Here is a 27,014-nt window from a genome sequence, read left to right on the forward strand (position 1 = left end):
ATATATATATATATATACATATATATATATATATAAATATATATATATATATATATATATATATATATATATATATATATATATATATATATACACGTTTTTATTTGATGAACAGCCGTTCCACTTGAACTCCTAGCTATCTAGAATATTCAACATTTGTAAAGAGCAAATTTTACAACAATTCAAATGCTTAAAATGATGGAATTGCTGTGTGCATTTGCTCCTTTTAAACATGTCATTCACAAGTAATTATTTTTCCTAATTTAACAAACATCTCCAATCCGGAATTGTCCTTTAATTCCTGTATTTTTATTTTCAACACATTCTTAAGTGAGGGAAAGCGAGCAGTAGAGAGAGCAATAGCGAGAGAGAAACTGACTGGTGGGAGGGAAAAGGAGGGGGTCGACCAAAGAGAGATTGCGTAAATTAAAATCCTTTTAATCTCCTTATAAAATCATTTACTTAATTCATCTGTCAGGGCATGTCAATATGTGCCGCGCTGATTCGTTGGCTGCATGTGTTTGTGTGTGTGTGTGTGAGTGTGTGACCCACTGCTGGCCTGAATGAAGAGGTGTTCCTCCTTTTTTTTTTTCCATGTGTCCGCTCGCCTGTCCCTCTGTCCCGCTGGCACTTGTTTTCTGTCAGGTTTTTCCTCACGTCCACTCGCACGCGCACAAGCGGCGGCCCTCGCTGCGGTGTGAAGGGTCCGAGCATTCCGGCAGTAATTTGGTCCCCGTAAAGAGGGAGGGAGGGATGCAAAGGAGTCAGACATGGAGGGATAGGTGGGAGGAAGGAAGAAGAAGAGAGGGTAGGGTGGGGGTGGCTGCTTTTGTCTGACACCCCCGCTCTTAGCCTTGTGCTGTGCCGGACGCATGAGCGCACACATGGCTGCACGCACACATGCACACACGTTCTAGAACATGCTCTCCAATGCGCTTCTGCATAGTTCTGGCGTTAAAAAGTCACACATCGTGCTTGTCGATCAAAACACTCAAACGACGCAGCGAGACAAGACTTGATGATGTGAATTTGACCCTCAATCAATCAGCGCACGCGCGTGTGTGTATGTGTCATGGGTCAATGGCGGCCTTGATGTGTTGAAAGAGCAGTGCGAGGGGACTGTACCAGCTGTGACACACACTCACCGCAATTAGCCGTGAGACCGCAGCCAAGCCAAACGTGTGTGTGTGTGTGTGTGTGTGTATTTTGTGTGATTGAATGCCAAAGAGCTGATTGAAAGAACACAGCGAGAGAGAGTGAGAGAGTGATGTATAGTGAGGGGCAATCCCGCTCATCCACCCCCCTAGCCCCCCCCTTGTATCCCGCTCCCCTTCCTTCCTTTCCACATCTGCTCCAATCCGCATCCATCGGTCCGGCCGATCCATACCTCACAACGTGCGTTCATTATTATCGCTATTATCGTTATCCATCAAGTCATTTGCGCCTCCACTGAGAAGGATTCCGTTCACCTTCCACGTATTGACTGCTTTCAATGAGATTTGCACTTCATTTCTTCATGTGGCAGGTGCAAACAATGTGGGAGGGAAGGGTTTTCTTCAGCCCCCTCGTGCTCGTGATACATTTGAAATGATCACAAGTGGAGTTCGGATTACCTTCGCCAAAGTTGCAATATTAATTCATTTACTGCCGGACATTTTCAGACCCACTTTTACCCTTAGGATTGGAAAAAAATGTAAAAAAAAAAATATATATATAAATAAGTTCCAGGGATTGATGGCTGGACTGTACAAAGACAAATAAATATGTCATTGGCAATGAACGAGTTAAGAGGAAAATGTTGTAATTTTAAGATGATGCAATATGAGAGAAAAAAAAAAAGTTATTTTCCTAAAAGCATCACAATAGTCCGTAAAAAAAAAAACAGAATGAAGGGAAAAAGTTTCGATTTTAGGGTTATATCTGTTAGCCGCAAAACTTTTTAAGGGCTGGAAGAAGCTGCTGAATACTGGTGTAAATTTGAAATAAACGAGTCAAGACTGGCCCTTTTCTTTCATGTATTGCACACTCGCAATACATCACGCAGAGCGGCTCATCCGTTTCCACTTGTCCGGGTGCCCTTGAGCAAGGCACCCAACCCCTCATTTCCTGACTCAACTGTAGCGTGCCCCATCACTGACGTCTCTCCATGCAGTGTCATGCACACAACACAATAAAGATGCAGCGGACTGAGATTAAATGCAGAAAATAGAATAGAATAGAACTTTATTGTCACTCTCACTGGAACAATGAAAACCAGTTAGGCATCTCACAATCAGCAGCGATGAAGATAACAATGTTACTATTTACAGGACACACTATTAACCGTTTTGGAGTATCTCCGTATTATGTAGTACTACGATGCTATTATTGACAATTGAATATCTATGAAGGTCTCAAATGCAGCCCTAGTTGGACAAATTTGCAACTAAATTTGAAAATCAAGTGGTGAGTGTATGATAAAGCGTGCGCGTTTGTGTGCTTATCATGTGATGCTCAGGGCTTGTAACGCTGGCCCTAATGGGAGGAGACAGCGCAGACTGGGCCACAATAGAACAAATTTAGACGGAGAGGTGGCGTGTGTGAGGGAACGCAGGTGAGACAGAGGAAGAGGCGACGTTCAAAGGTCCCGCCTCATATGATTGGGTTGTCGGGCTACGTGCGTAAAGCAGGGCGAGGGGTAAAAAGAAATGTTCTATTTGAAAGGGGAGGAGGGTGAAAAGAAATGGATGACCGTGCCACCTGCAGACTGACAGTGAAATATTCCCGCGCTCATCCCGCCATCATGCTTCATGTGGCAGACGCACGTCTCACTTTAGATGCTTTTCCTTCTCGCTCAAACCTTTTACACTTTTCTGCTTTTCCCCATTGAGTCAAAATGAATCATTGTGGTCAGTTAGTCAGCAAAGGGGAGCAGTGTATCGTGAGAAATAATGCACTTGATTGACAAAATGTCATATTACATGTTTGATCATGTCAATTTATAAATCCAAATTAATAAAAGATTAACTTTCAATGCAAAAACTAGCTGACGCATAATTTTACTCGCACTGCCCTGCATTCTTTACCCCGTAAACAACATCCCGGCGCAACCAAGCCGTGAAATCAAGTTCAGTTCATGTGTAAGTGTGAATATAAAGGATGCCGTTCTTAAGTTAATGATTTAAGAATAATCCTGCTGCTTTTAGTAGCTATCGACAACCAAAAATCAACATTTTTTCCCCCTCTGGAATTCAGTGCCACACTTGTGAAAATATATAGAATCTGATTAATATGATTAATGGAAGTTAAAACGTTTACTTTATAATACGCATAAATAAGTCTAAAAATAATTATGACATACACTTTATGCACCCTGAACCTGTTTTGCAAGTGCTCTGTATAAATAATCACCTGAGTTTCACAAAACTCAATTTTTCATAAATTAGAGCCAAACTAGGACTACTAAAATTGGCCCATTAAAGAACGGCAATTGTTAGCACATTGTGCCCTCAGGAGGCCTCATCGCAGGTGATCCAAACTCTTCTTCTTCTTCACTGCGGATAATTTATCTACACAGTTCTTCCTCCACCATTTACCTCTCAACATGCACACCCTCCTCACCCCCCCTCTCCCCTCGGCAGGCCCCTCCCTTGCTTAGCTGTCACCTTTCGCCACCCGCTCAGTCCCTATTAAGAACGACAGCCCATCTGCCGCCTGCCCCGCTAACAGCTCCCGTCGCTAACGCTAACGTGTACACACAAGTGCATCCGCTGACACACACACGCACACGCTCACAACACATGCCTACAGGATACTGCATTGAGCCCCATCTGCCCTGATGCAGACACGAGAACAAAATAGTCACACGCCTCTAGAGATGAATTTGTGAATGTTTGTGATTACCATATAATAATTTAGTTAGAAACTGTACCAAAAGTTAAATTTTTTTTATTTTTTTTTTATTTTTTGCAGCCGCGCTGCTTTCCAGTAACATTAGCAGGTGCACATACTTTGCGTAAAGCAGTCCTGCCTAACATGGCAGGCATGCTGCAGTCCCAGGATTGACATCAGAGCATTTATAAATAAAAATGTTTTTTCATGTTTCCCAAGAGTTTGATATGAACTCCCTAAAACGCACACTTGCAGAATTATTGGCATTGGACTGTTTTGGGCTCTAAGTTTTAAGTCATTCCTTAAAAAATATATTTCTTTCTATGAACTCCCGAAAGCACACACTCCTCTAACTTTCTTTTCAAATATTTCCATGATTATTTTCATAAAGGACATTAATAACAACAAACCTATCTACAAAGTTTTTACGTCAGTTTTCCACTCAAAGCAGTACTTTTTTTTTTTTTTTTTTTGCACAAATTCCCTAACACACCCAACCATAACATGCTGATGCAGACCAGCATTATGTCCTATGTAATACGTTCTGACGCCCTATTTAAATTTAAAAGGTAGAAAAGGAACTTGTCAGTTATTACCCATCAAACTTGTATGACGAGGTCAATGTTGTTTCTGTACCTGGGTTTCACCTGATAAATTCAGTTGTTAAATAATTCCCCCTGACTGGTTACTAAAAAATGGAATTCCCAGTTAATCTTACAATGCATATATTAACATCAAGAGGCAGATTTCATAATAATAAAATAATAGAAGTCGTATTCTGGAGTTAAATTGACACGTGATGTGATGACATCACACTGTCAAGCAGGGTAATTAGGGTGCAGTCTTTTTGTGTTTGTGTGCGGGTGTGCATGCGCGTGTACGTGTGGTGATGTGTGCGAGCATGCGGTGGCATTTGTTTCCTTCAGGGGCAGGTGCCTTTTGCATTAGTTAGAATGGCAACTGTCTCATCAATCACTACATCTGCATGTCACACACACACACACACACACACACACACACTGCCATGGTCATTCTATTCACAGATGGGCCAGCGACACATGAGCGACTCACCAAGCCTCACACACACACACACACACGCATATGCGCAGTGGAGTCTAGGCTGGAATAGGATGAGCAGAATCACAACTCACAAGTACTTTTTACATTGTTCACATTACATTACATTAAAAGAGCGATTTATATATTTTTGATTTGTTTAAAATGCAGCACTTTTTAAAATGCAGAAAAAATCTAAACCGGATTGTTGCACATGAAAAATATACTGTACATCAATTTATCAGACTGCTTATAATACAAAATCATATACACAAAGTATTTTAGGCTGAACTGAGTCTGTGGGATTGAATACTTCACAGCAAATATTAACATTATTATTTATGAATTTTGTTAAATCACTGTGAATGGTATTGAGAGTGTATATATATATATATATATATATATATATATATATATATATATATATATATATATATATATATATATATATCATGTATGCCAGTATTGAAATCAGGAAATTGTTAACTACGTTTCCTCCTGTTTGCGTCTACTGCTGCCCCATACAGGCAGTAATGGGATTCGAACCAGCATCACTACTGTACTGGAAGTGGCAATGACAACTCTCAAGTGGGAAAAAAAAAAGCTCTATGAAGTGTTGTCTGTCTATATAGCATTGTGACATGGCAAGCAAAGCCAATAAGAGTGTGGAGCAGCAAGATATCGATTGGTCCTATTCACCAGAGTGGAACTAAAACCAACAAATTACACAACCCCACCCTCCACCTTTCACTCTCTACATGAAGGGAGGGGGGGAAAGCGTCAGAGGTGGCTACTGGATTGGTCTGGTCCTCGCTTACTTCCACTCTAGTTACCGTTCACAACATTAGGTACACCCACAGTAGGTGATTAAGATTCATTCATTTTGAACAATGTTTATTATTGTAATTTGCAATTGTGTAGAACTGTAACACATCATACCTAGTTTTTTTTAATATATATATATATATTTCGGTTACCTTATTTAGCAACATGACAAAGGCAAAATTTGCTTTCACGTCAGCAAAAGTCTCCTTTTTTTCTCTCTCGTGGCCCGCCTGTTATAATCAATTAAGTTTTTAGCAAAGGAGAATTTTGATTGCATTGACTGCGGTGACCTTATCATTCCAGCGACAACCTCTCCCCTGACACCGCGCTGCCTTTGATTTCACATCGTGTGTCACCCTCCAGGGCTTTTTGCTTTTCAGTCCCTCCGTCTGATGGCCTTATTCACAGCAAGAACAGCCTCAACCAGGCAGCCTGGTTGACAAGAGCAAATATCGACACATTTGTCGCATGTTTAAATGGTCATTCCTGGTCATTGTGTGGTTTTCAATGATACTTCCATGTTTAACTCCTCCAAATGAATTTTATTTTAGGCACACATGCATAGTTACTGTATAAGATCATGTGAATATATACCGGTACACTTTTCTGCCATGAATAACATTAGACTTCAGTTTGTCCGTTTACATACCATTGAATGCGTGTCTTTTGTACTGAAATTGTCATATATTTGAATGCTGTTTATTGCTGAACCAAATAGACTAATAGCATAATTGCCTAAGTCTTTTTTTTTTTTTTAAACAAAACAATTTCAAACAAACAAGAAGATTCCACTGCCTTGATTGAAACTTTCAAGATTACCAAGACCTGGATGGCCATCTACACAGGCATAAAGTAAAAAACATTTTTAGCAAAAAACGTGTGTATTTTTTTGTAATATTGTGACAGTAAGTTAAAAATGACTTTGGCAACTATGCTTTTAAGCTAGCAGTATTTGAGCTACTTTCTTGTCCGTTAAAAAGATCTGCATCTTTTGGGAGAAAAATACCTAATCCAAAACATCACCGCTGTCTTCCAGAATGAACTTATCGAAGGGCCCACTGGTGAACAGCAGCACTGACGACAGTTCCAAGTCGACGTACGGTAAATGCGGCGCTGGCGCCTGGAGGATGCACCAGAGCTACGAGCCCCTCGAGGCCAACCACATGAGAGACCCACATGCCCTCTACAACCCAAGGTAATACCCGCTATAAGACTTCTTTTCGGTCCTTTTCTGCACCACCCAAAAAATATTAGGCCACCGCCGCTTCGCTGTTTAAATGACATTTTTCATGATCATTTTGGCATAATAAATGAATACATTGTAACTCATGTCAAGTGAAATTTATTTATATAGCCCTTAATCACAAGAACGTCTCAAAGGGCTTCACATGCCCACAGTTGACAAATATTAACGACATCCTGGACAGATAAAGTATGAGGTGTGTCAGAAATGTTCCAGGACTGATATTTTTCAAATCCAAAATACAAGCTTTCCCCTTCGACGTATTCTTCTTGGAGTCCAACACACTTTAACACCATTTCTGCCAAATCGTCACGCCCTCCTGGAAGGCTTCTTCCTCGATCCTCCGGAGCTCTGTCATCATGGCCATTTTGAAGTTGTCAGTTTCTTCAAAACAGGTCCCCTTGATGACCACTTTGAGCTGGGGAAGGGGGCGTGTTGGGGTATCATAGGAATCCAGGTTGGGTGAGAAGTGAGGTTGCTCCCGCACGATGACAGTCTTCTCGGCAAGGAACCGTCAGATGCTCAGGGCGTTGTGAGCAAGCGCTTTATCATGGTGAAGCAGCCACAAGTTAGTCTGGCCCATATTGAAAGGGATAACTCGTAGTTTTGAATTGAAATATATCTTTGGTGATGCCAGTGCGGGAACTTTTCTGACACATCCTGTGAAGTTGGCAGAAGACAATAGCAAGATCAATGACATTTTGGTGTATAAAAGTGCAGGTTCAGGAATTCATTTCCACCGTTTGTGTAACAGTCTACTCGCCGGAATGATAATGGTACCACACTTCTGTTTACCATTCTCACTGAACCAGGAAGTATTTTGTTCTCTTTGTTTTGGCCTTGGCAGAGGTATCAGTCTATGTTGGTCATTATAACATTTTGAAAAGAACAAATCTAATGATGGCCCTAGTACTGTATAATCCTCCACAGTGTTTAATGTAATGCTCAAGGAAAGTCGAGAGAAAACTGCGCAACACAACTTCATTATTCTTGTAATGATATATTTTTACATTATATATTGTATATTGTAAGAAAGTGGGCTTAATTTTTAGGCTTAAGGACAAGTCAATCATATAAATAAGCCTTCAAACAAACTAACTAACGCCAGCCGAGTAAAATGAAACTGAGGGCTTCCATATTTAGAAGCACAACTGTAAATACGCCACTTGTTTCATGTCTAAACACAGCGAGCACATTCCACGTCCTCTCTCGCTGCGTGACGTTTCTCTCCTGTTCAGTCTTTTAATCATTCCGAGTTTGTGTGGCGAAGCCATAGAGACGCCGTATTCACATTGTAAGTATCCGATTTGCTCCTAATTAGCAGTCTCCGGTTTTATTGTGTTGTGGGATTTATGCATACATGTATTACGCATAATTGCAGATTGTTGTATTCATTGCGATATAAGTCTACCAAAAACCTCATTGCTCTAATGGGCTGTAATTGTGAATTTTTCATGACATGAAAGCCTGTCAATTATTGTTGAATTTATTTACAACCTGTTGCCATGCTATCGATGAATGACTATATTGTCGGGCTGAAACTTGCAACGCCATCAGTTTTAAGTGTATGTCAGCGCGCGCACGTGTGTGCGTGTGTGTGTTTTTGTGTAGACTGGAAGTCTTAGGCCAATAGGATTTCAGGGTTAGTCTGGGTCAAGCCAATTAGAGGTCTGGCGAGCCTTTCTCACGCAGTCTCTCAGCCAATCACAGAAGGGAGTGCTACAAGCATCCTCTCTGTGTTTGTGTGTGTGTGTGTGTGTTTTTGCATGTGAATGCCTATGCACGCACGAATGTGCATGTGTGCCATTACCTTAAGACAGAAACACTATTCAATTTTTAGATGTATTGGAGTCAAAACACATTTTACATTATTAGACACTTTTTTAAAATGCAATCAATTGATATCCAATGCAAGTTTTAAGCAATTCTGATTTAGGTTGTGTATAAGTGCAAGAGTTTCTTTTCCCCCTCACGCACACGAATAAGGTAGCAAAATTACTTTGGATTAGAAACACAGTATCTGGACCCTGAAACCACAGATTATGTAAATTATGCATTCATTCCTGAGTTTAAATACTTCTGTTCCTTCCCACGTAATATCAAAAAGAAAATGTTTTTTTTTTTAAATGGATGTGATCATTTTCGCATTCACACCCGAGCAGAAGGCCAGCATCAGATCGCATGAGCACTCGCCGGGGTGTGCGACCTCCGACTGTGTTGATGGGATTTATTTACACTGTTTACAAAACACACGCACACACACATGCACACTGTAATTGCTGCATGTAAAGTTACCAATGGATCCAAAATAGTTCAAAATCCTTCAAATTGTCGATTGTGATCCACTGAGAAAGTGCATTACGATTCATGTTATCAAACAAATCTAACACCAAACGTTTTAATATATGAAGAAACAAAAATGTTTCTATACTTTTTATTAGTTGTTATTTTGTTGAGTGAAATATTTTTCTGCTATTTTAACACATTTTCAGATGGCACCATAAAGTTGAAAGTTAATTTGGGGGATATGTTTAATTTGTGTTTGGAGTTCTGCTGTTTTCATTGGACGACAACAATATTATTCCCCATTTTATTTAGGCCATCAAACCATGGGAATGTGATTAATGTCAGCCAGCCACGCGCCACTGGCACACACACGCACACACACACACACATTCCCAATACACACATTGACTTGCTGTAAACTGAGCCCAATGTAATCATAATGATAAAGCAGATTGCCTTAACACACAGATGGGCCTCACAACAGCTCCGTGAGCATGCACGTGCGCATGCGAGTGTGTGTGTGGGGGTGTATACGAGTGTGTGTGTGTGTGTGTGTGTGTGTGTGTGTCTGTGGACAACGCTGATTGGATTGCAGATTTATAGAAGAGGATTACTGGTGGAGCAGAGAGAGAGAGAGAGCGAGAGGGAGAAAGAGAGAGACAGACTTTCAGACACTCACCTCTCATTAACTTCCACCCCCTTCACCTCCGCTAGCACACACACACTCACACACACACACATCTAAACAGAAACAAACATACAGAGTGGAGGTCACATGTCAATGTATATTCCTCCCTACAAAATGTTGAGAGTAAGCGCGGATGTAGCAGACAGTGGCAGAGGCAGTGGGCCCTCCAACGAACCTGATTATGAGTGGATGTGAATTAGATTCCTTAACAGATGGTCCGGACACCAAGCTCGAAGGTGCATGGGCCAAAGTGAGAGGGGGGGGGGGGGGGGAAGGAGGGAGGGAGGGAAAGAGGAGGTGAGGGTGCAAAGAGGGTAAAGCAGCAAAATCAGGAGCAGAGAGGAGGAGGAATGTCAGCAGAATATGACCATCATCATAAAATGTGCGGCAGCCAAATATACTGGATATTGGTTACTGGTGAACATTTTTTTTCCCCTTTACACTCTTCACCTTCATGAACAAATCTGTTCATATTAATTAATGATATTAATATCTAGAGTGGCACTGAGGAGAGCAAAGACTGCAGAATCCTAATTAAAATCGGCAGCAAACGGTAACCCTTTGTAGGTAAATGCTGCATATGTCTGGATGTTGTCAATTAGGGGTCATCCATTATTCACTGACAAATTTAGAAAAAATGTTCATCCCACAAAATTGCAAATGTGCGACAACAAAAAAACTCACAAAATGTTAATAAACAAACAGTCACATCTTTGGATAATTTCAAGTCTTTAATAATAAGTTATCGCTGGCATCGGGCCATCACCTCATAAGTCATTTTGATGAATTTCCAAAAATCTATACTATTGGTCAGTCCACACACGTGGGGGTTATTTTTGACATATTATTGACTAATCTAAAGTGTTGAAAATGGATTAATCTCTTTCATGATGCAATGCTAATGTTTGAAGAAACTTGCCATTTTTGTGGTCTCCTGAAAAGTGACCATTTTGTAGGTACAAGATTTTGGCCCGACACGTGCGATATACAACATATGATTTTAATGCCTTTATAATGAGCGTCAACTATTTGTGGATTTTTTTGATTCACGGGCTGGCCTCGTCCCTTTCCCCTGCGACTGGCAGAGGTCCGCCGTAGTGCCAAAGACCTCCACCAAAACCAAACAATCCTACTTTGGATCAGTACCACACCTTAATAGGGTTGAAGACACTGCATCCACACCAAAGTGGAACCTGTAATTCCTTGGACCAAATAACAAAGGAAAACACAACTTTCTTGGTCAACTACATTTATACAATTTACTATCCCTTTACTATTGCTGACATGCTGACTAAATACAAACATACGGACAATTATGAAAGAACCAGGACACAATAAGCTTTTTTTTTTTTCAATAAATGTTTTCCTTCCATGAAGGACACTTTTTTCACGGTGTATCTGCTGCTGCCTTTCTGATCTCAATTGGTCAAACTGCAGTTGTGTGCAGGACATCAAATGTATCAAGGGAGAGATGTTAAGTTGCGAGTGTTTCATTTCGTGCCTTGCTCAATGGCACCTTGACATAAACTTCCCACCTCAAACTTGTAACCTCAGACACATTTGCTCACATTCTGTGGGTATGATTGAGTACTATTAAACATAAAGCCTTGGGAGAGGCCGCACGTTGTTATGGTGGTTTAGCATTTCTGTATCGTACTAAGTGGATATGGGTTCAAATCTCGTCTCCTGCGTGGCGTTTGCATGTTCTCCCCATGCTTGTGTGAGTTTTCTCCAGGTACTCCCGATATTTCAAAAGTATGCCCGCTGAATTTCCCAATAGGTATGAATGGTTTCTCGGGTATAACCCCCTCCAGTTGACCCGCCCCCCTAATGAGGACAATTAGTGTCGAAAATGGTTCGGATGGAAGGGAAGGGAGACTATTTAGTGAGGATTTTCAAGTTTTTGGCCATTGTGCCTTATTGTCCATCGTTCGTCACTGACTGTGATGGATAGGTGTAAATCACGGCAATCCTGTTGTGACAGCCCAATTTCCTCCAATCTGATCTGCTTAAAGAATTCAGCTCACTTGTCTCCTCGCCTCCATTTCTACTTATCCTCTCCTGCACTCGGCTCCCTCCCCGCCCCCTCAAATGTACTCCCGTTTTACTGCGCACACTCCGCTCCTCGCTTTTATGGCCTCTCTCGCTCTCGTTTCCCTCCACATTTCCTCCTTGTCGCTTCTCCACATCCTGCCCTCGTGCTCCCTCCCGTGTCACATTTGAAAGCCCTGTCATATTTACTAGAGTGGAAATCCTCTTTCACCATCTGCTTAATAAAAAAAATGTGCTTTTAATCCGATTTGGGATATTTTGTTTTTTAAAGTGCTTATTTTTATTATACTTGTGTGCAATTTCATCCGTTGCCGGGCTCTCTATCTGTCCAAGTGCGAGGGAGTGGGAAAAGAAATGTCACAGGAAGTGTGTGGAAAAGGCTGTTGCACCGCAAATACTTGATGATAACGCTTCGAATACACACGCTCACACACACACACACGCATGCACATGAGACGAACACTAACCTTGATTTCTGACCTTTCTTCTCTAAAAGAACTAGCCAATTTCCATCCTTTTACGAATGGGCATTTCCTTCCACTGTCATCTGAAAGCGCGCAAAATACATGATTTGGATCAAGTCACTACTCATTTACATCAATTAGATTTTTTTTTTTTTACATCCAATTCTAATCCATTCCGTGACGGTGCCGTTTGTATTGCAAATCATCTTTCCATATTGAAATGAATGGAAATGCCATGAAAACAATTCCAGCCTCTGCAAAAAACCCAACAGTTTAAAGTTTTGCAAAAATAGCACTCTGTAATACTTTGCTTTATTAAAAGATTGAATAATAGCCTAATAAAAAAAAAAGTAAAACATTTAATATTTTCTGCATCATGATTTAATGCTTCAATTCAATTAATTGTGCTGCTCCTTCTACTCTGCCTGCCTTGAACACCATACAAGCCCAAATGAATTAGTCACCACTACTCTCCGGTATTCAGTAAACTGCAATAATGTTATTCATTTGTTGACACGGGATAAATAATATATGCCTGCGAGTATTGTCTTTCTACATGTTTTGCTACACTTTTGTTGATCTGTTACTTAAAACACCATGACAGTCGAGGCTATTCGTTAGCCTTTCGATGGTGTTTTCCATTATGCTTTAGCATCAAGCAAGCAGGGTCATTCCTCAAACCTTTCTGATTGTTTTAAATGCAAAAGTTTATTTTATTTGTTTTATGTTTAGTTTAGCAGTCAACTTTTAACTGGCAGTGGCATTAAACAACTTGAAGCTTCATTTTGTTCACTGCCTGCTATAAACTGATCTTCATTATCAATAGTCAAGTTGAGTTCACTGCAACCATACGGTTCTTAAGTTTGGGCTCACAAGTCAAAGCAAAAAAAAAAAGTCCAAATGACGGCTCGTATCTCAAGACACTAATAGATTGTCTTCAGTTGCCCATTTTCTATGGGATTTGTTCCTTATTTTGACTGATTTCATCCCACTTTCGTCAAATGTAGTTTAGCATTACACTCTCTGACTACATCCAATTGGCTCATACAGTATAGCTCACAACGTCAGTGTGAGGATGAGATCCAATACAAAAAGATAATGCTTGGTTTTGGGAAGTAATCATTTGCCAATGCATTAATTACTGTTGAAGTATGTAGTGGTATGCTGTGTACCTCATCAAACGGACAGCTGTATTGAATATTTTGCAGAATTAAAATTACCTATGCGTAGCTATTATTGTGGCCCATTAGTGCATGTGTTCATTTCTCCACTTTTTGAGGTTTTCAGCACTGTTCTTACGGCGGACAACCAACCTCATGAACACAATGACACCCAGCTGATAAAAAAAAAAAAAACACAGAAGGAGGGGTTTGCGAGCAAGGAGGTTGGGGGGAGAGAGGAGGGTTACATGGTGACAAAGATAGCAGCAGACAGCAACACATTTATCAGCTGGTGCTCACCAGAAAATGACCTAAATCATTACGATTCTCATCTGACAGCGTTTGAACCCCAAACAAGCTCCCCTGCTCATGTATTGACACAAACACTGTCAAATCCAGCTCATCTTTTACGACACTCACACACTAGGAAGCAAAGTGTTGCCATTTTGAATGTGGAAGAAAGCCTCCTCGGTGGGAGCAGTTTTAACATCTGCACCGTGTGACGACGGACTCAAAATTCCTCAGTCGCCGGCCGCTGTTTGGAAAGCTCATAATTCCTAATCAATAGCGTTTGGCTGAGCTTGCCCTGCGTGTGTGCGCACACCCCCAACCGCTCATCCATTCACTTGTGGAGAATGTGGGTGTGTAAACTTTACAAACCCCAGGATGCATCCTAATAGCCTCACTAGTGGGCCTCTTGTAAGTCTTAGCCCTCATCACAATGCACTGTGTGGCTTTCATGTGTGTGTGTGTGAGGCTGTCAAGTGTACAATACGGTTGTGTTGTTGTCTTATGTCTTTTTTTAGATACGCATACAGGAATACTGGAACGTGAAAAACATATTTTAATGCATTTTGCCCCAATATGCTCATGTTTTTTATATCGCTTTAGTTTTTTCTCCCCTGTTAACTGTGACAACATTTTTGTAGTTTTTTTGCTTCATATTCAAGTGTGATATTGAGGATTAGCTTCCCTATCAGTCCACATTTCGGATTGGCTTTGTGAAAATTTGTGTGTGTGTGTATTCTTAAGGATTCTTAAACATCTTTACTGTGCTCATCCCTACTCCACATGTACGATTCACCATTGATGTTGTTCTGCCTTTTCTGAAAATGACTTTCTTCTGTTGGGCTAAACTGGTTCGAAGGAGTTTCTATTGTATTCTCCCTGAAAATTCACATGGACAGAGATTAAAATTTTCAGAATTACTTTTGTCTATTTATCCTTTTGAATGTACAGTACCGGTAAAGATTGATATTCATCACTCAAGAATATTGTGTCACGTGTGCTGGCTTTACAGGCCGACAGCCCATTGGGCAGAATGCGTGTTGGCCATTATGGGATTGATTGTATGTAATCAGGGGTTTACTCTGCAGCCAATGAAGAGAATTACAGGTTTCCTGCACGCCTAACACTGTAACAATTGATCTTCTCCCCGGTGTGTGTGTTTGATGTGTGGTGGCAAGAGTGTGTTTGTGTGAGATGTAGAAATTGCAAGAAAAGGCCCAAAATATGATAGAAAGAGGGCTCAGTAGGAGGGAAAGTGGTTTGAATCAACTCTCGCTGTTGGATTTTATTTTCCTCTATTCACTTTTGTCCCGTGTAAAAACTATAATCATCTACACACTGTGACTCTATAGAAATAAACAGAAGCTTGCACAGTGATGCACCAGCAAAATGTTGGTGCTCTTTCTCTTTTTGACGAATGCTGCATTTGAGACTGCTGTGAAGTAGGAACTATCACACTTTGGAGCTTATGCAGTCCATAATCTTTCCTTTTTTTTTTGTCGACCACAATCATTTTACCGAAAATAACTTCATGCTGAGAGAATAGTAAATTTCAGCACTCCAATTTCCATGTATTTCCAGTAAATACAGATACATATTTGGATATTTCATACTTTTAATATACAATGTGCATTTGCTGCTCTATGATTGGCGGCTGACTTGTCTAGAATCTACCCCACCTCTTGCCCAAAGTCTGCTGGAATGGGCTTCATTCATGAATGGATGGATAAATGGTTGCCTTTGCATTACATCTTTGTGCCAACTTCTGGACTATTGGAATTAATTTGCACAATTTCCAGTTTGAGGTCTAGAATTTCTGACTTAATAGTTTTCTTGAATTTAATTTTCATTTAATGACACACACCCCTCTTCTTAACTACCACCAGTTTAACCACCGATTTACTTTTTTACTGGTTTGCACTGTCAACTCAACTTTATGTATGGAGCGCTTAAAAAAAATAGAATAATAAAAACTTAAGTGAAGCAAAGTGCCATACCGTAAACAAATAAAATCGAAAATAACAAAAATTAACAAAAACAACTAAAAACAAGAAATTGAAAATGTAAATATTTATGTAAATAAACATAAACAAATTCTAATGATAAATACATCATTTTTAAGATCAAATATCCTTTATTTTGTTTGAATGGGTAACTAACATGTAGGCCTATACATTGCCGTTCCTGGGGTGTCAAATTCTCTACGTCTATACACTGGCTCCCAGTCAACTGTAGAGTAGATTTTCAAATTCTGCTACTGGTCTAGAAATCGTTGAATGGTTTAGGTCCTGATTACATTACATTACTTTACATTACATTACATTACATGAGTGGAACCCAGAGTTCAAAGCAAACATGGTGAAGCAGCATTTAGCTGTTATGCTGCATGCAAATTGGATGAGCGGACAGCAAAATTGAAATCAGCTGCTTTGCCTTCTCTTGCCTAAAAACAAAGATTTTGTAATACTGACCAGTGTAGTGACTTTCCAAAATTCTGTCTCCATTCTTCCAGCAATCTTATGGTTGGGCAACGTAATTTCATCTCATAAAGTATTTTCTTTAACAGCACATGTCCAATGATAGGCTAAGGCTGAGACACTTTTCAAACAGACATACTGTATAGTACACACTTCCCTGTCAACTACCACCATGTGCAGTCTGTGTTGTGTTTGTGCATGCAGGCACCCTCACACACAGTGAACTAACCACTGACAAGCAGTTCAGCAACCCTGCAACACAAGTCCTCGAAAAAAGCAATTCAGCTTGTTGATGAAATCATTTTATTCATTTGACTATGGAAATATAAAAGGACTTTCTTTGACTCTTCTCCTTAGTCCATTCTTTAATTCAATGCATTTCCCCCATCCTTCTTTCAATTCCAAAGCATTGCTAGTATCATACAGATAGAATTGTGACAAGTTTTTTTTTTTTTTTTTTTTTTTTTTTGCTTATTGGACTGAGTGTTCTTATCAGCATGGCGAGCACAATGCTCGGTGTGATGGAAAGGTATTAGCCAGCCTGCGGTGGCGACATTGTCAGCACTTCTACCGTCTCTTCCGCTAATGCTTTCTTCAGCCTCTTTTGCTTTTCCTCGCTCCTCCCCCTCCTCCCCTCCACGCCTCTTCTTCTTCTTCATATCGATTAGATTTTCTACTTATGTTTGTTAAATGCGTTTTCCTACAAGTGGATTTCATCGACTTACAGTTATGTTTAAACAAAGGGTTCGCAGGAACAATTTGGCTTTATTCTCTTCACGTTTGTATTGTTGAAACTAGGGCTGCACGATATTATAAATTCAGCTAAAAGCATACAATTCCATAAGAAACTTATTGTATGTCTTTGCGATATGCATATTCCATGGGCCTATATCATGATATCGATATTTTTTCGATAGATTGTGCAGCCCTAGTTGAACCTTTTTGTTGTGGATGCTAAGGAATAAGCTCTTTTGTAGTTGAGCATCAAAACATATTCCTCTTATTTGAATGCTGAGAGGTGACTATCCACTCTCATAGTATCATTGTGAGTCACAGAGGAAGTAGCATTCTCACTAATTCTATCATGTGTCAAAAATAAGTTTTTCCCTCATGTGTGAATGCTGAGAGATGAGCATTTTCACTAATGCTTTATCTTTGTAGTAAGGTCTGTATTACTCTTACACATAAAAAAATACAAGCAATCGCTAAGATGATACTGTGTCTACATTATATATACAGTTGTGCCTAGATATAATTTGTTCTGTGACCACGCTCACAACTCAGCATAATGCAGATTATGGCTACACATGGACAAGTAGGAGATACAACCCCCCAGTAAGATGTAGGGACGTAACGATAATGGCAATATCGAAATTTCGCAATATAATAACCACAATATCGTCGCTGTCATATTAAAAGCAGCACATCGACATAAAAAAACATTACCTTTGGCCCGCTTCAGCCAAACACAGCATTGTGAACTGCAAAACTGAAATATTCTTTCTGCAAAAAAACAAAAACAAAAATATCATTAATGAACACAAAATCTGTGATTTTAAGGCATTAGCAAGCAACCGATCAGATTTTTCTGATTTTTAATCCGATGCTGCTCACAGGCAAGACATCATATTACTGTACTATTTGTTAAGATATCTGGAGAATGAGGTGGTACCATGTGATGTTCTCACCACATCCTCTTTTATTTTCATTGGTATTTCTGCTCAACTTCTACAATTCTCAGCATTCGCACACAATTTCTCAAGGAAATGCAATTTGCTCTCAAGATTGTCTTTTAGTGAAGGTCTCAGATTTGCTCTCGGGTTTTTTTTTTTTTTTCAGTTCCTGGAGGCGGGTAAAAAAACAGTTAGGAGTTGTTTTCCGTCTCACTTTGGAGGCAGCGGTCCTCGGACTTCATATAATAAAAGAGTGTACTCAGAAAAATAGAGCGCGAGCAGCACGGAGACAGAGTGAGGCAGAGTGGCTCTAATACGATGATTGTACGTTTGCCTCTGCCAGTTGTTAGGCCACTGCATCAGGCCGCCACTCTAATGACAGCTTGTCATGGCATGCTGGACCACCTTCACTCACGACACCAAGACAAAACACTTGTTCCCTCCTTCTTGCGCTTCTTTTCTCGTCTCCAAACATTGCGCTGTTCTGTCGATTACTCGCCATCACCCACAAGAAGAGAAGGATGATAAACAGAAACAAGAGGAAAGGCAAGAAGGAGAAAATAACAGGGATTGAGCAGGGAATGAAGACAAGGCAAGGCAGTAATCTTTATACGTTTGATTTGTGTGTGTGCATGTGTTGTCTCACTTTAAAAGACAGGTAAATTGACCTCCTGAATATTTGATGTCAACACTTAGCTAGACTTAATGCACAACTGAAAATATCTACAAACTCCTCATTTAGAGTCCATCCTTAGTTTCTCACACCAGGATTGGTGGTGTTGTTTTGATTGAGAAAGTCAGAGAAGTAGTTATGTAACAATGTGTTCATTATTGTGGTTGTAGTCGGTTGTGTAAAAGTTCAGTGTCATAAAGAGAAGTGTCACTAACATGTTGTCCCACGCTTTCAGCCTAACAAGATAATAAAGAAACTGTTAGAAATACGGTTGTATAGCACTGAAGAGTCCAATTAAACTAACCAACTGATATCATTGTAATATGTATTGTGTTGTTTGTTTTCCAGGTGCACCAAAATTGCATTTTTAATCTTCTAAATCTATTTAAAAAAACTGCTAACTAACACGGAAAGGGAAAAAAAAATACTAGTCCTATACTGTAGTACTTCACTGCAGCAGTTTGCCTTTTTATTTTCAGAATGAAAATATATTTGGTCAATTGAAGTTTGGATGTCAGATTAGGTTGCATTGATAAGTAAAGTTTCCATAATAATGGAAATTAGCACCGTGTTTTCTATTGGGAAGCATGTAAAGATTTGAACAGGGGTGGTCCAAGGACAGACCCCTGAGGGACGCCATAACTAACTATTTTACATGCACAGCATCTTCATTGCCAATCCAACAAAGTGGACCAAGTCATGCCATTTTCTGTAAATATAATATAATGTGATAGTGGTTACCACATCTATTTTACAGTTTTGAGGTTCTGGGCCTCCTGGATTTAGTATGTTTCTCCAGGCTTCCTCCCACATTCCAAAAACTTGAATGTATGGTTAATTGAAGACCAAAATCTCAAAGATTTTGTGTACTTTTGTAAGTATTCAATCTATATTCAGGACTACTGTCTTGGCTTTTAGAATTGTTTTTCCAAGCAAACTTTTTTACGTGAACGTTGGAAAATTCGATAAAAAAAGATTATTCAATTATCAATATTACCAAACTATAATTATTCAGGCAGCTTTTTTGATACATATTTTATATTGCAGTTAATTTGACAGTGAAGATGATCAGTGAGTATAGCGATAATGTATTAGATGTAAAATGAAACTAAACCCTTGAAACAACACAAGCCAAATGAATCCACATACTGGCATCGTCTCGTAATGCTCAACGTGCGTCTTTGAACGCACCTCTCCAGACCTCCCCTCATCATATAAATCTTTTTAAACACTTAAAAACATAAAGGAGCGATGAGCGCCAAGCCTTTCCTCCTCTTTCAACGCTCATCCGGGGAGCACACAGGCACAATAAGATTGCTCTTTCAGCAGCGAGCCGCCGCTACATAGAGACATAATTATACTGATAACATACATACATAAATGCATTCAACCTCTCGCTCGGCACAGTGCACTGACTGATTTCTTAATCTTCTTTCCTCCACTCCTCCACCTCCTCGCATGTCCTCCCATTCTTTTTTGATTCCTCCCCCTTCCAGGGCCATTATTTTTCATTTATAAGCAGAGAAAAAAGGTGCAAGTGAGGGAGAAAGGAGGAAAAGAGAAAAAATGGGATCTTTTGGCACTTAAACTCTTTCACTTAATGGCACTCGGAGGGATTGACGTCGGAAAGGGAGGGACACAAAAGTGCATAAAGTGCGAGATTAAATCATCGCCATCACGTCATCTACTTAAATGGGTCCGCTACCTTTTTTTTCTGTCATCGCTGTGTTTTCACTTCTTTCAGCGGATGAATCAGAGTGATCCATCTCCATTCCATCACTCATTTCTGCCACCCATTCTAACACCTTGCCCGTATATATACAGTACATGTCCTCTTCCCTTCCCTTGATTTGCATCCAGAAACTTTTTCCTTCATCCCTAACTAAAGGCCTGCCTGAGCATCAGATAAATGGATTTATGAGCATTGCTGGATAGCACAAAGCTTCCATTAATGAACTCGCTGAATTACAAGGACTGGGGCAGGGGAAGAAATAGAGCATGGTTAAAATCAAAGTCTTTTAAGACTCGTCTCACCATTCTGTAGCCATCTTGGTTCATCTGCAAGATTAGCTTCATGTGTATACCTTGACTGCACCTTTATCACTCATAGTCGGCTTTATTCCATATATTTGGTGTTGTAGTTAAGAGGCCAGAACACACCGGAATGTATAAAAAACAGCATCACTACCTGCCCAACATGGGATCCAAATAATGTCTCTTATGCACAGAGGTCCCGCAAAGTTGCAGCAATAGAGCCATAACGGCAATACAGCATCCCGCAATGAAATAATCACGTCACATTATTTGTCGGACAGCGACAATTGCTTTCAACACAACAGGGCGGAAGGAGAGCGGAGTTCCCTGACACACAGGCAGTGCCTTGCTCTGTTATGGCTCTGATACAAGCTCCAAAAGATGGAAATTTAACAGATTGACTTAGTCCTCCTCTATTAGTGCCATTTTTACAAAATGTGCACATGCACAAAAATACAAATCACCTTTAAATTTCCCCATATTTAGACATTGTACTTCTGTGGCCATCCAATTAGTAGTATTAGTCAGACATTTTGCCTACATGAAGTTGAACTGTAGGGATGGGTGAGAACCAATACCAGATATAGGTATCGAACCGATACCCAGCCTTATTGCAAAGTATCGGCACTCGCAACGGCAGCCGATACCAGTATCGACCTCCCTCTTGTGGCCATTTTACAATCAGGAACTCAAGGCATACATGTCTGACAGATGCCCATTAAGATGCGCAACCACATACTTTGATTTGATTTTGTTCTGGCCAGTGAATTATTTGCATCATTTTATTTATGTATTCATTTATTCGTGTATTTATTCAAAATAATTTTACTGTGTTACATTTATAATATGTATTTTATTAACAAAGGAAAATAAGATAATCGAACATTGATTGCCATTAATTATATTGTGATATATAGGTCTCCCTTTAAAATGATCTGTCATAGTTTTTTTTTTTATGTTATAATTTAAAGTGCTAGTGATATCGGTACTTGGTATCAGTATCAGTGACCACATAAAAATTGAGAACTCATACTGGTATCAGTCAGAAAAAAAAGTGGTATCGATATACATCCCTAGTTACCGTAAGAATAACTACTCTACTTGTTCTACTTGTTGTGGATCAATAACATACTGGTGTTGAAGATTTAATCCACTATACCCTTGATGGTTTGTCTCTATTTAACATTGAATATTGGTTCAAGACCCAAATAGCCAGTTTTCTTTCCTGCTATTGTCTATCTCCCTCTTTGGTTGTCAGTCAGCCTACCTGTTTTCCTTGTCTATAACCATTCCCTGTCCCCAACCCCCACTCGAGCCTTCCTTCTCCCAGGCAGCCCATTCTTCGCCAAAGACACTGTCTGTGTTTTATGGGTCCCAGTAGAACGGGGATCTTTTACAGGCCGACTGGACTTTAGAAGCCCCTCGTTTAGCAGCATCCTGCCTTAATTAAAAACCCCTTTTGTGCGTTCTGCCTTTAACAATGACGAGAGAGAGAAGGGAAAGGAGGGTGAGTTTTAGTGGCAGAGTGAGAGAAAGAACGTGGCAATGCAAAGACCAAGAGAAAGAGATAGATGGCACTGAATAGAAGGTGATAGGGAGACAGGCAGAAAGATAGTAAAGTGGACAAAGGATGGGAAGGGGCGATACAGACAGCAAGAAGATAGTTGTTAATTACAATTGGCATTAACAACACTCTCCTTAGGGAGTATGTAAAAGAAGATTTGAACACGGAAAGGGAGAAACAATTTGATCCTGAAAGGAAATGTTATTGTTGTGTTTTAGAGTATTCTGTGCAGCTCCCTAAATTCTTCAGCCACCAGTGGGTAGTGGTAGGGGTGGGTTAGTGTGTGTGTTTGGCTGTCTTTGTGATGATGGAGCAGCAAAGAGGCTGCTTACTGATTACCTTCATGTTGAACAAGCGCCTATTGACTGGCGAGTGACGGATGAGCGACCGGCCCCAAGCATGCTCATGTGCTGGCTGTGCGTGTGTACGTGTGTGTGAGTGAGTGTGTGATAGTGCATATGCTGCTCTGTCCTACGCAGGCTGCCCCTAGTGGTTCCCTGGTTTCCTTTTTTTTTTTTTTTTTTTTTTTCCTCCCGATGTTCTCTTTGTCAAATGAATGAGGGGGAAAAAGTGTAAGGATGGATGGATTTTTAAGAGCTTTGTAGCTTGTGAGGAAGCATACATAAGCAGAGAGACATGACCTGGAATCAATTAATTAATCAATTACGGGATTGATCTTAGGCCCCTTTGAATCTTAATTATTCATCTAACCAAGCCATTTTGGACAAGTCTATGCTTCTTCTAACTTGGAGAGAACAATTTAGAAAGGGATTTGGTATTACACAGAAGCGATGTACGTAAAGAATAGCTGCAAAGACTGGCTCCATGTTATGCTCCATGACTGGCTCCATGTTATGCTTATTGTAGTTGTAATGGCCATGTAGCCTAATATTTCTATTCGGAAGTTCTGCTTTTGAACATATCATTCAAAAGAAAGCAAGCCAACTAACAACAACACTGAATCAGAATATGACTCACCTGTGTTTTTACTTCTTAGTAGGTGGTTGTTGGTAAGGAGGTAACATTTATTGAAGATGAGACTGTGGACTACTACAAAGCTAAATAAAGAACATTAACAGCAACTAATTGAACAACCAGAAGTGGTTTAGCTCACTCAAAACGTTTTGCTTATTTCACATAAAGACCTTAGCTGGAAACTACCAGAAGTAGTACCTGGTAAATTCTAGCGTTTGCCAATGGAGGAGTACCAATAGCAAGCCGACCTGATTGTGAGATTTATTACAAATATTACTAAAAGTTTTTCTGCTTCAATATGGGCCAGGCATGGGACGTGAGTTGGCCAGGTCAACTCATGGCTGCTTCACCATGACACAATGCAGCAAGCATCTGACAGTTCCTGACCGAGAGGGACATCGCTATGCTAAAGCGACTTCACTGCTCTTGCAACCTGGCTTTTTTTTTTTTTTTTTTTGTGGATCTGTGAAGGGTCCCTGAAGAATCCTTAAAAGCAGTACATGACGGTGTGGCAGAGAAGCCTGGAAAAATGTGTTGGACTCCTGGGGGGATTTCTTCAAAGAGGAACATTTGTAGTTTGAATTTGAAATATATGTATTTTTGTGACACATGTTCTGGAACTTTTCTGACACACTTTGCAGGTAGATTTATCACAATTGACCCACATTCTAATATATTCCCCCTTGTTTTTTTTCTGTCTCCCTCCCTCAGGCTTCTCTGCAGAATGTCCAGTAAGGAGCGCCACCTAGAGTCAAACTGTCCGTCCTCGTATATAAAGACTGAGCCATCTAGCCCCGCCTCCCTGACCGACAGTCTAAACCACCACTCCCCCGGCGGCTCCAGTGACGCGTCAGGCTCCTATTCGTCCACCATGAACGGCCACCCCAACGGTTTAGACTCCCCGAGTCTCTACGGCTCTGGCGCGGGGCATTTGGGTCCCGCCGGCGGCCCCGGATCAAAGCGCTACGAGGACTGTTCGTCAACGATCGGGGAAGATTCGCAGATAAAGTGCGAGTACATGTTGAATTCAATGCCCAAGAGGTTGTGTCTGGTGTGCGGGGACATTGCTTCTGGCTACCACTATGGTGTGGCATCATGTGAGGCCTGCAAGGCCTTCTTCAAACGCACCATTCAAGGTTCGTTCCCACTTTTGCTCTTTATCTGCTAACAATTATCTCTTGTCTGCATGCATTTCTGACATTTAGAGTAGATACACTTAATATAGCCCTGAAAGGAAATTCTCTTTTCACTCTGAGAAAGGATGTCAAGTGTGAGCTCAAATGGTCTTGAGGTTCAGTGCCTTGCTCATCAGCAGCGCTTGGATCTTGCACTGCCGTCCCTCAAGAAACCAGTCCCAGTCCCCTGCTTTTTACGGGTTCACTACAACAAAATGTGTTTGGAGATGTTGAGAAACAATACGTTCCCAAGCATGTTCTAAGTAGCATATAAGTATTCAAACTGTAATGCAAGTGTAAAAATAAGTTAATCACTGATAGTAAATCATGAAAGCAATGTGCTGCAATAACTTTGACAGAGTAAAGCGAGATTAGTGTGCCTCTCGCATCTCACTTTTTAAACATGTGTAAGTGTATAACAGAAGGTGACCACGAAAATAATAAAACAACTTAACTGCTTGGTGACTTGCTAATAAATAAGTAAATAAGCAAAATAGACAAAGAAGTGGACCACAAAACCGCCGTAGTCTTGAATTGAAGCCTTATGTAATATTCAGACGACCTGTGTGTTATTATGCATGACGATAATTATGAATTTAAAGTTTTAAGTGACTTTAGAGACGTTTTTTCCTGAAAAAAAATATCACGTTAATGGAATGTCAGGAATGCTGAATCCCCATTCATGTAAATAATTAATAAATGAAAAAATGACATATCGTAAGTGTTTTTCACAGGACAGTGACGAACGATATGCATTTGATTCAGTTCTGTCATTTTGGACATCCTCTAGTCTAGAGTGTATGTTTTCTCTCTCTGCTACCATTTATCTTTGGCCTGTGTCGAAACACTCACACTAATACAAGTGTCAATCCAGCTTCAAGCCAGGCATGCCTTTCCCCCCCCCCCCCGCCCCCCCCGCGGTGCACCCTCAACCTTGACCCATCATTTTAAGAGCAAAAAGTCATTTCCAGGTACGATTTGCATTGCCAGATCTAACCTCTAATGCTTGACAGCAGCAGTGTTGGCAATAAGCCTGTTGTTTAGGTGATCATATAGAGTCGCACCATGGTCGCAGGTCATGTCTAGAGGTGAGGAGTTCAGGTTAGGAGGAGAGGAGAGAGGGGATTGAGCACTAATCCACATGATGAGCGGAGTAGCGGGAATTAGGTTTGCTAATCCTTTGTGCCATTCTTGTTACATCTTCAAGTCGGTTCGGAGGTATTTGGACCACGCTATTGTCCTCTCGGTTACAGTTTGTGAGCACTAAAACACAACTATACACCACAAATGGACTATTGATCTATTTATTTGTAATGGTCTTTTTTATGACAAGTTATTCAGCTATTTCAGAAAGGAGCACAGCATATTCAGGTAGAAGGCATTAAAATATTCGTAATTTCAAAAATGAATCCACTCACGGGACAGTTGGCTGGTATTTTTCTTGAGGTTGATAGAACAAAGGTATAGACCGTTTCTGTAGTGCAACATTGTAAACTGGAGCATTCTCCAATTGTTTATGATACTTTATTGGGGTCAGAAAACTTTCTGAAACTTTTTGAAAATGGGAATGGCTTCTAGTTTGATACACACGTTTGGAAATAAAAAATAAAATAAATAGGTCATGTGGAGCCTATTTTAACATGTCAAGTACTCTTAAAAACGAACTCAATTGTAATCGTCAGTCCGTCAATTAGGTCCATCAGAAGTCCGTTGGTCTGTCAATCCCAGGTTTTCCAGGTGGATTTAAATAACAGTCTCTCGTACAGTGTCAATTAAAAAAAAAAAAAAAGTATTGCCTTAGTGAAGTCCACATTCATTCATTAAAATGTATTAGGTTGTCCAATGCGGTCGCCGGTGAATGTCTGTTATTAAACAGATTAGTTCAAGTTAGTGATGACTAATAGGCCCGTCAGTCAGGTCAGCATGCTTGTCAGTCATCTTGCTACAGGAAAACTCTGTTTCCAAGCAGTCAGCGGTCATGCCGCCATTGATCTATTGCATCAGTCAGTCAGTCATATCAGACGGGATTCATCTATCTGCACTTCCATCCACCTATCCGTCGCTGCTTTCTTTTGCTTCTGATAAGCAGCTTTCCCAGTAAAACCCTAGAGAGAGGGCCCAAAAGCGGGGGGCAAGACACAGGGGGATGAAGGTCTTATATCCACTCGATGCTCACTACCCGCAGATGACCTGTATGTGTTTATTATGGGATGAGATCAGGCCGCGGTCCGTGCCCGACAAAGAGATTGGGCCCCACACATGTCGAGATAAACGCACAAACTCCCACTTAAATAGACTGTCACACGCACCTCCCACGCACACACATACACATGACCTTGTAATCACGCCGCGTGTTGCTTTGACCCCTAATTCATCCGCGATTGGTGCCCTGTCTAAACTGTCCACGTGGCCCATTTCATTTGGAGAGCTTGTTAAAAGTTCAATAGGTGAGGACTCGCTTACAGATTAAACACAAGCGCAAGCGCCACTGTCTAGATATGATGCCCAGCT

The 27,014-nt window shown here is 40.5% G+C and overlaps 1 protein-coding gene across 7 annotated transcripts in view; it reads left to right on the plus strand.

Annotated features, from left to right (window-relative positions):
• The window catches only part of esrrga (estrogen-related receptor gamma a), a 131,233-nt gene that overhangs the window by 49,133 nt on the left and 55,086 nt on the right, over positions 1 to 27,014 (plus strand). For 6 of the 7 annotated variants that reach the window (XM_086025855.1, XM_086025854.1, XM_086025849.1 and 3 more), the window contains exons 2-3: positions 6,788 to 6,946; positions 24,040 to 24,464. In XM_086025855.1, coding sequence (XP_085881981.1) covers positions 6,789 to 6,946; positions 24,040 to 24,464 — 583 coding nt within the window. In that variant the 5' untranslated portion in view covers position 6,788. The remainder of the gene's footprint in view (positions 1 to 6,787; positions 6,947 to 24,039; positions 24,465 to 27,014) is intronic. The other variant, XM_086025856.1, reaches the window with a different exon arrangement.

This window comes from Filicampus tigris, chromosome 3, assembly GCF_054856515.1.
Source record: "Filicampus tigris isolate MCC_2025a chromosome 3, RoL_Ftig_1.0, whole genome shotgun sequence".
Taxonomy (NCBI): domain Eukaryota; kingdom Metazoa; phylum Chordata; class Actinopteri; order Syngnathiformes; family Syngnathidae; genus Filicampus; species Filicampus tigris.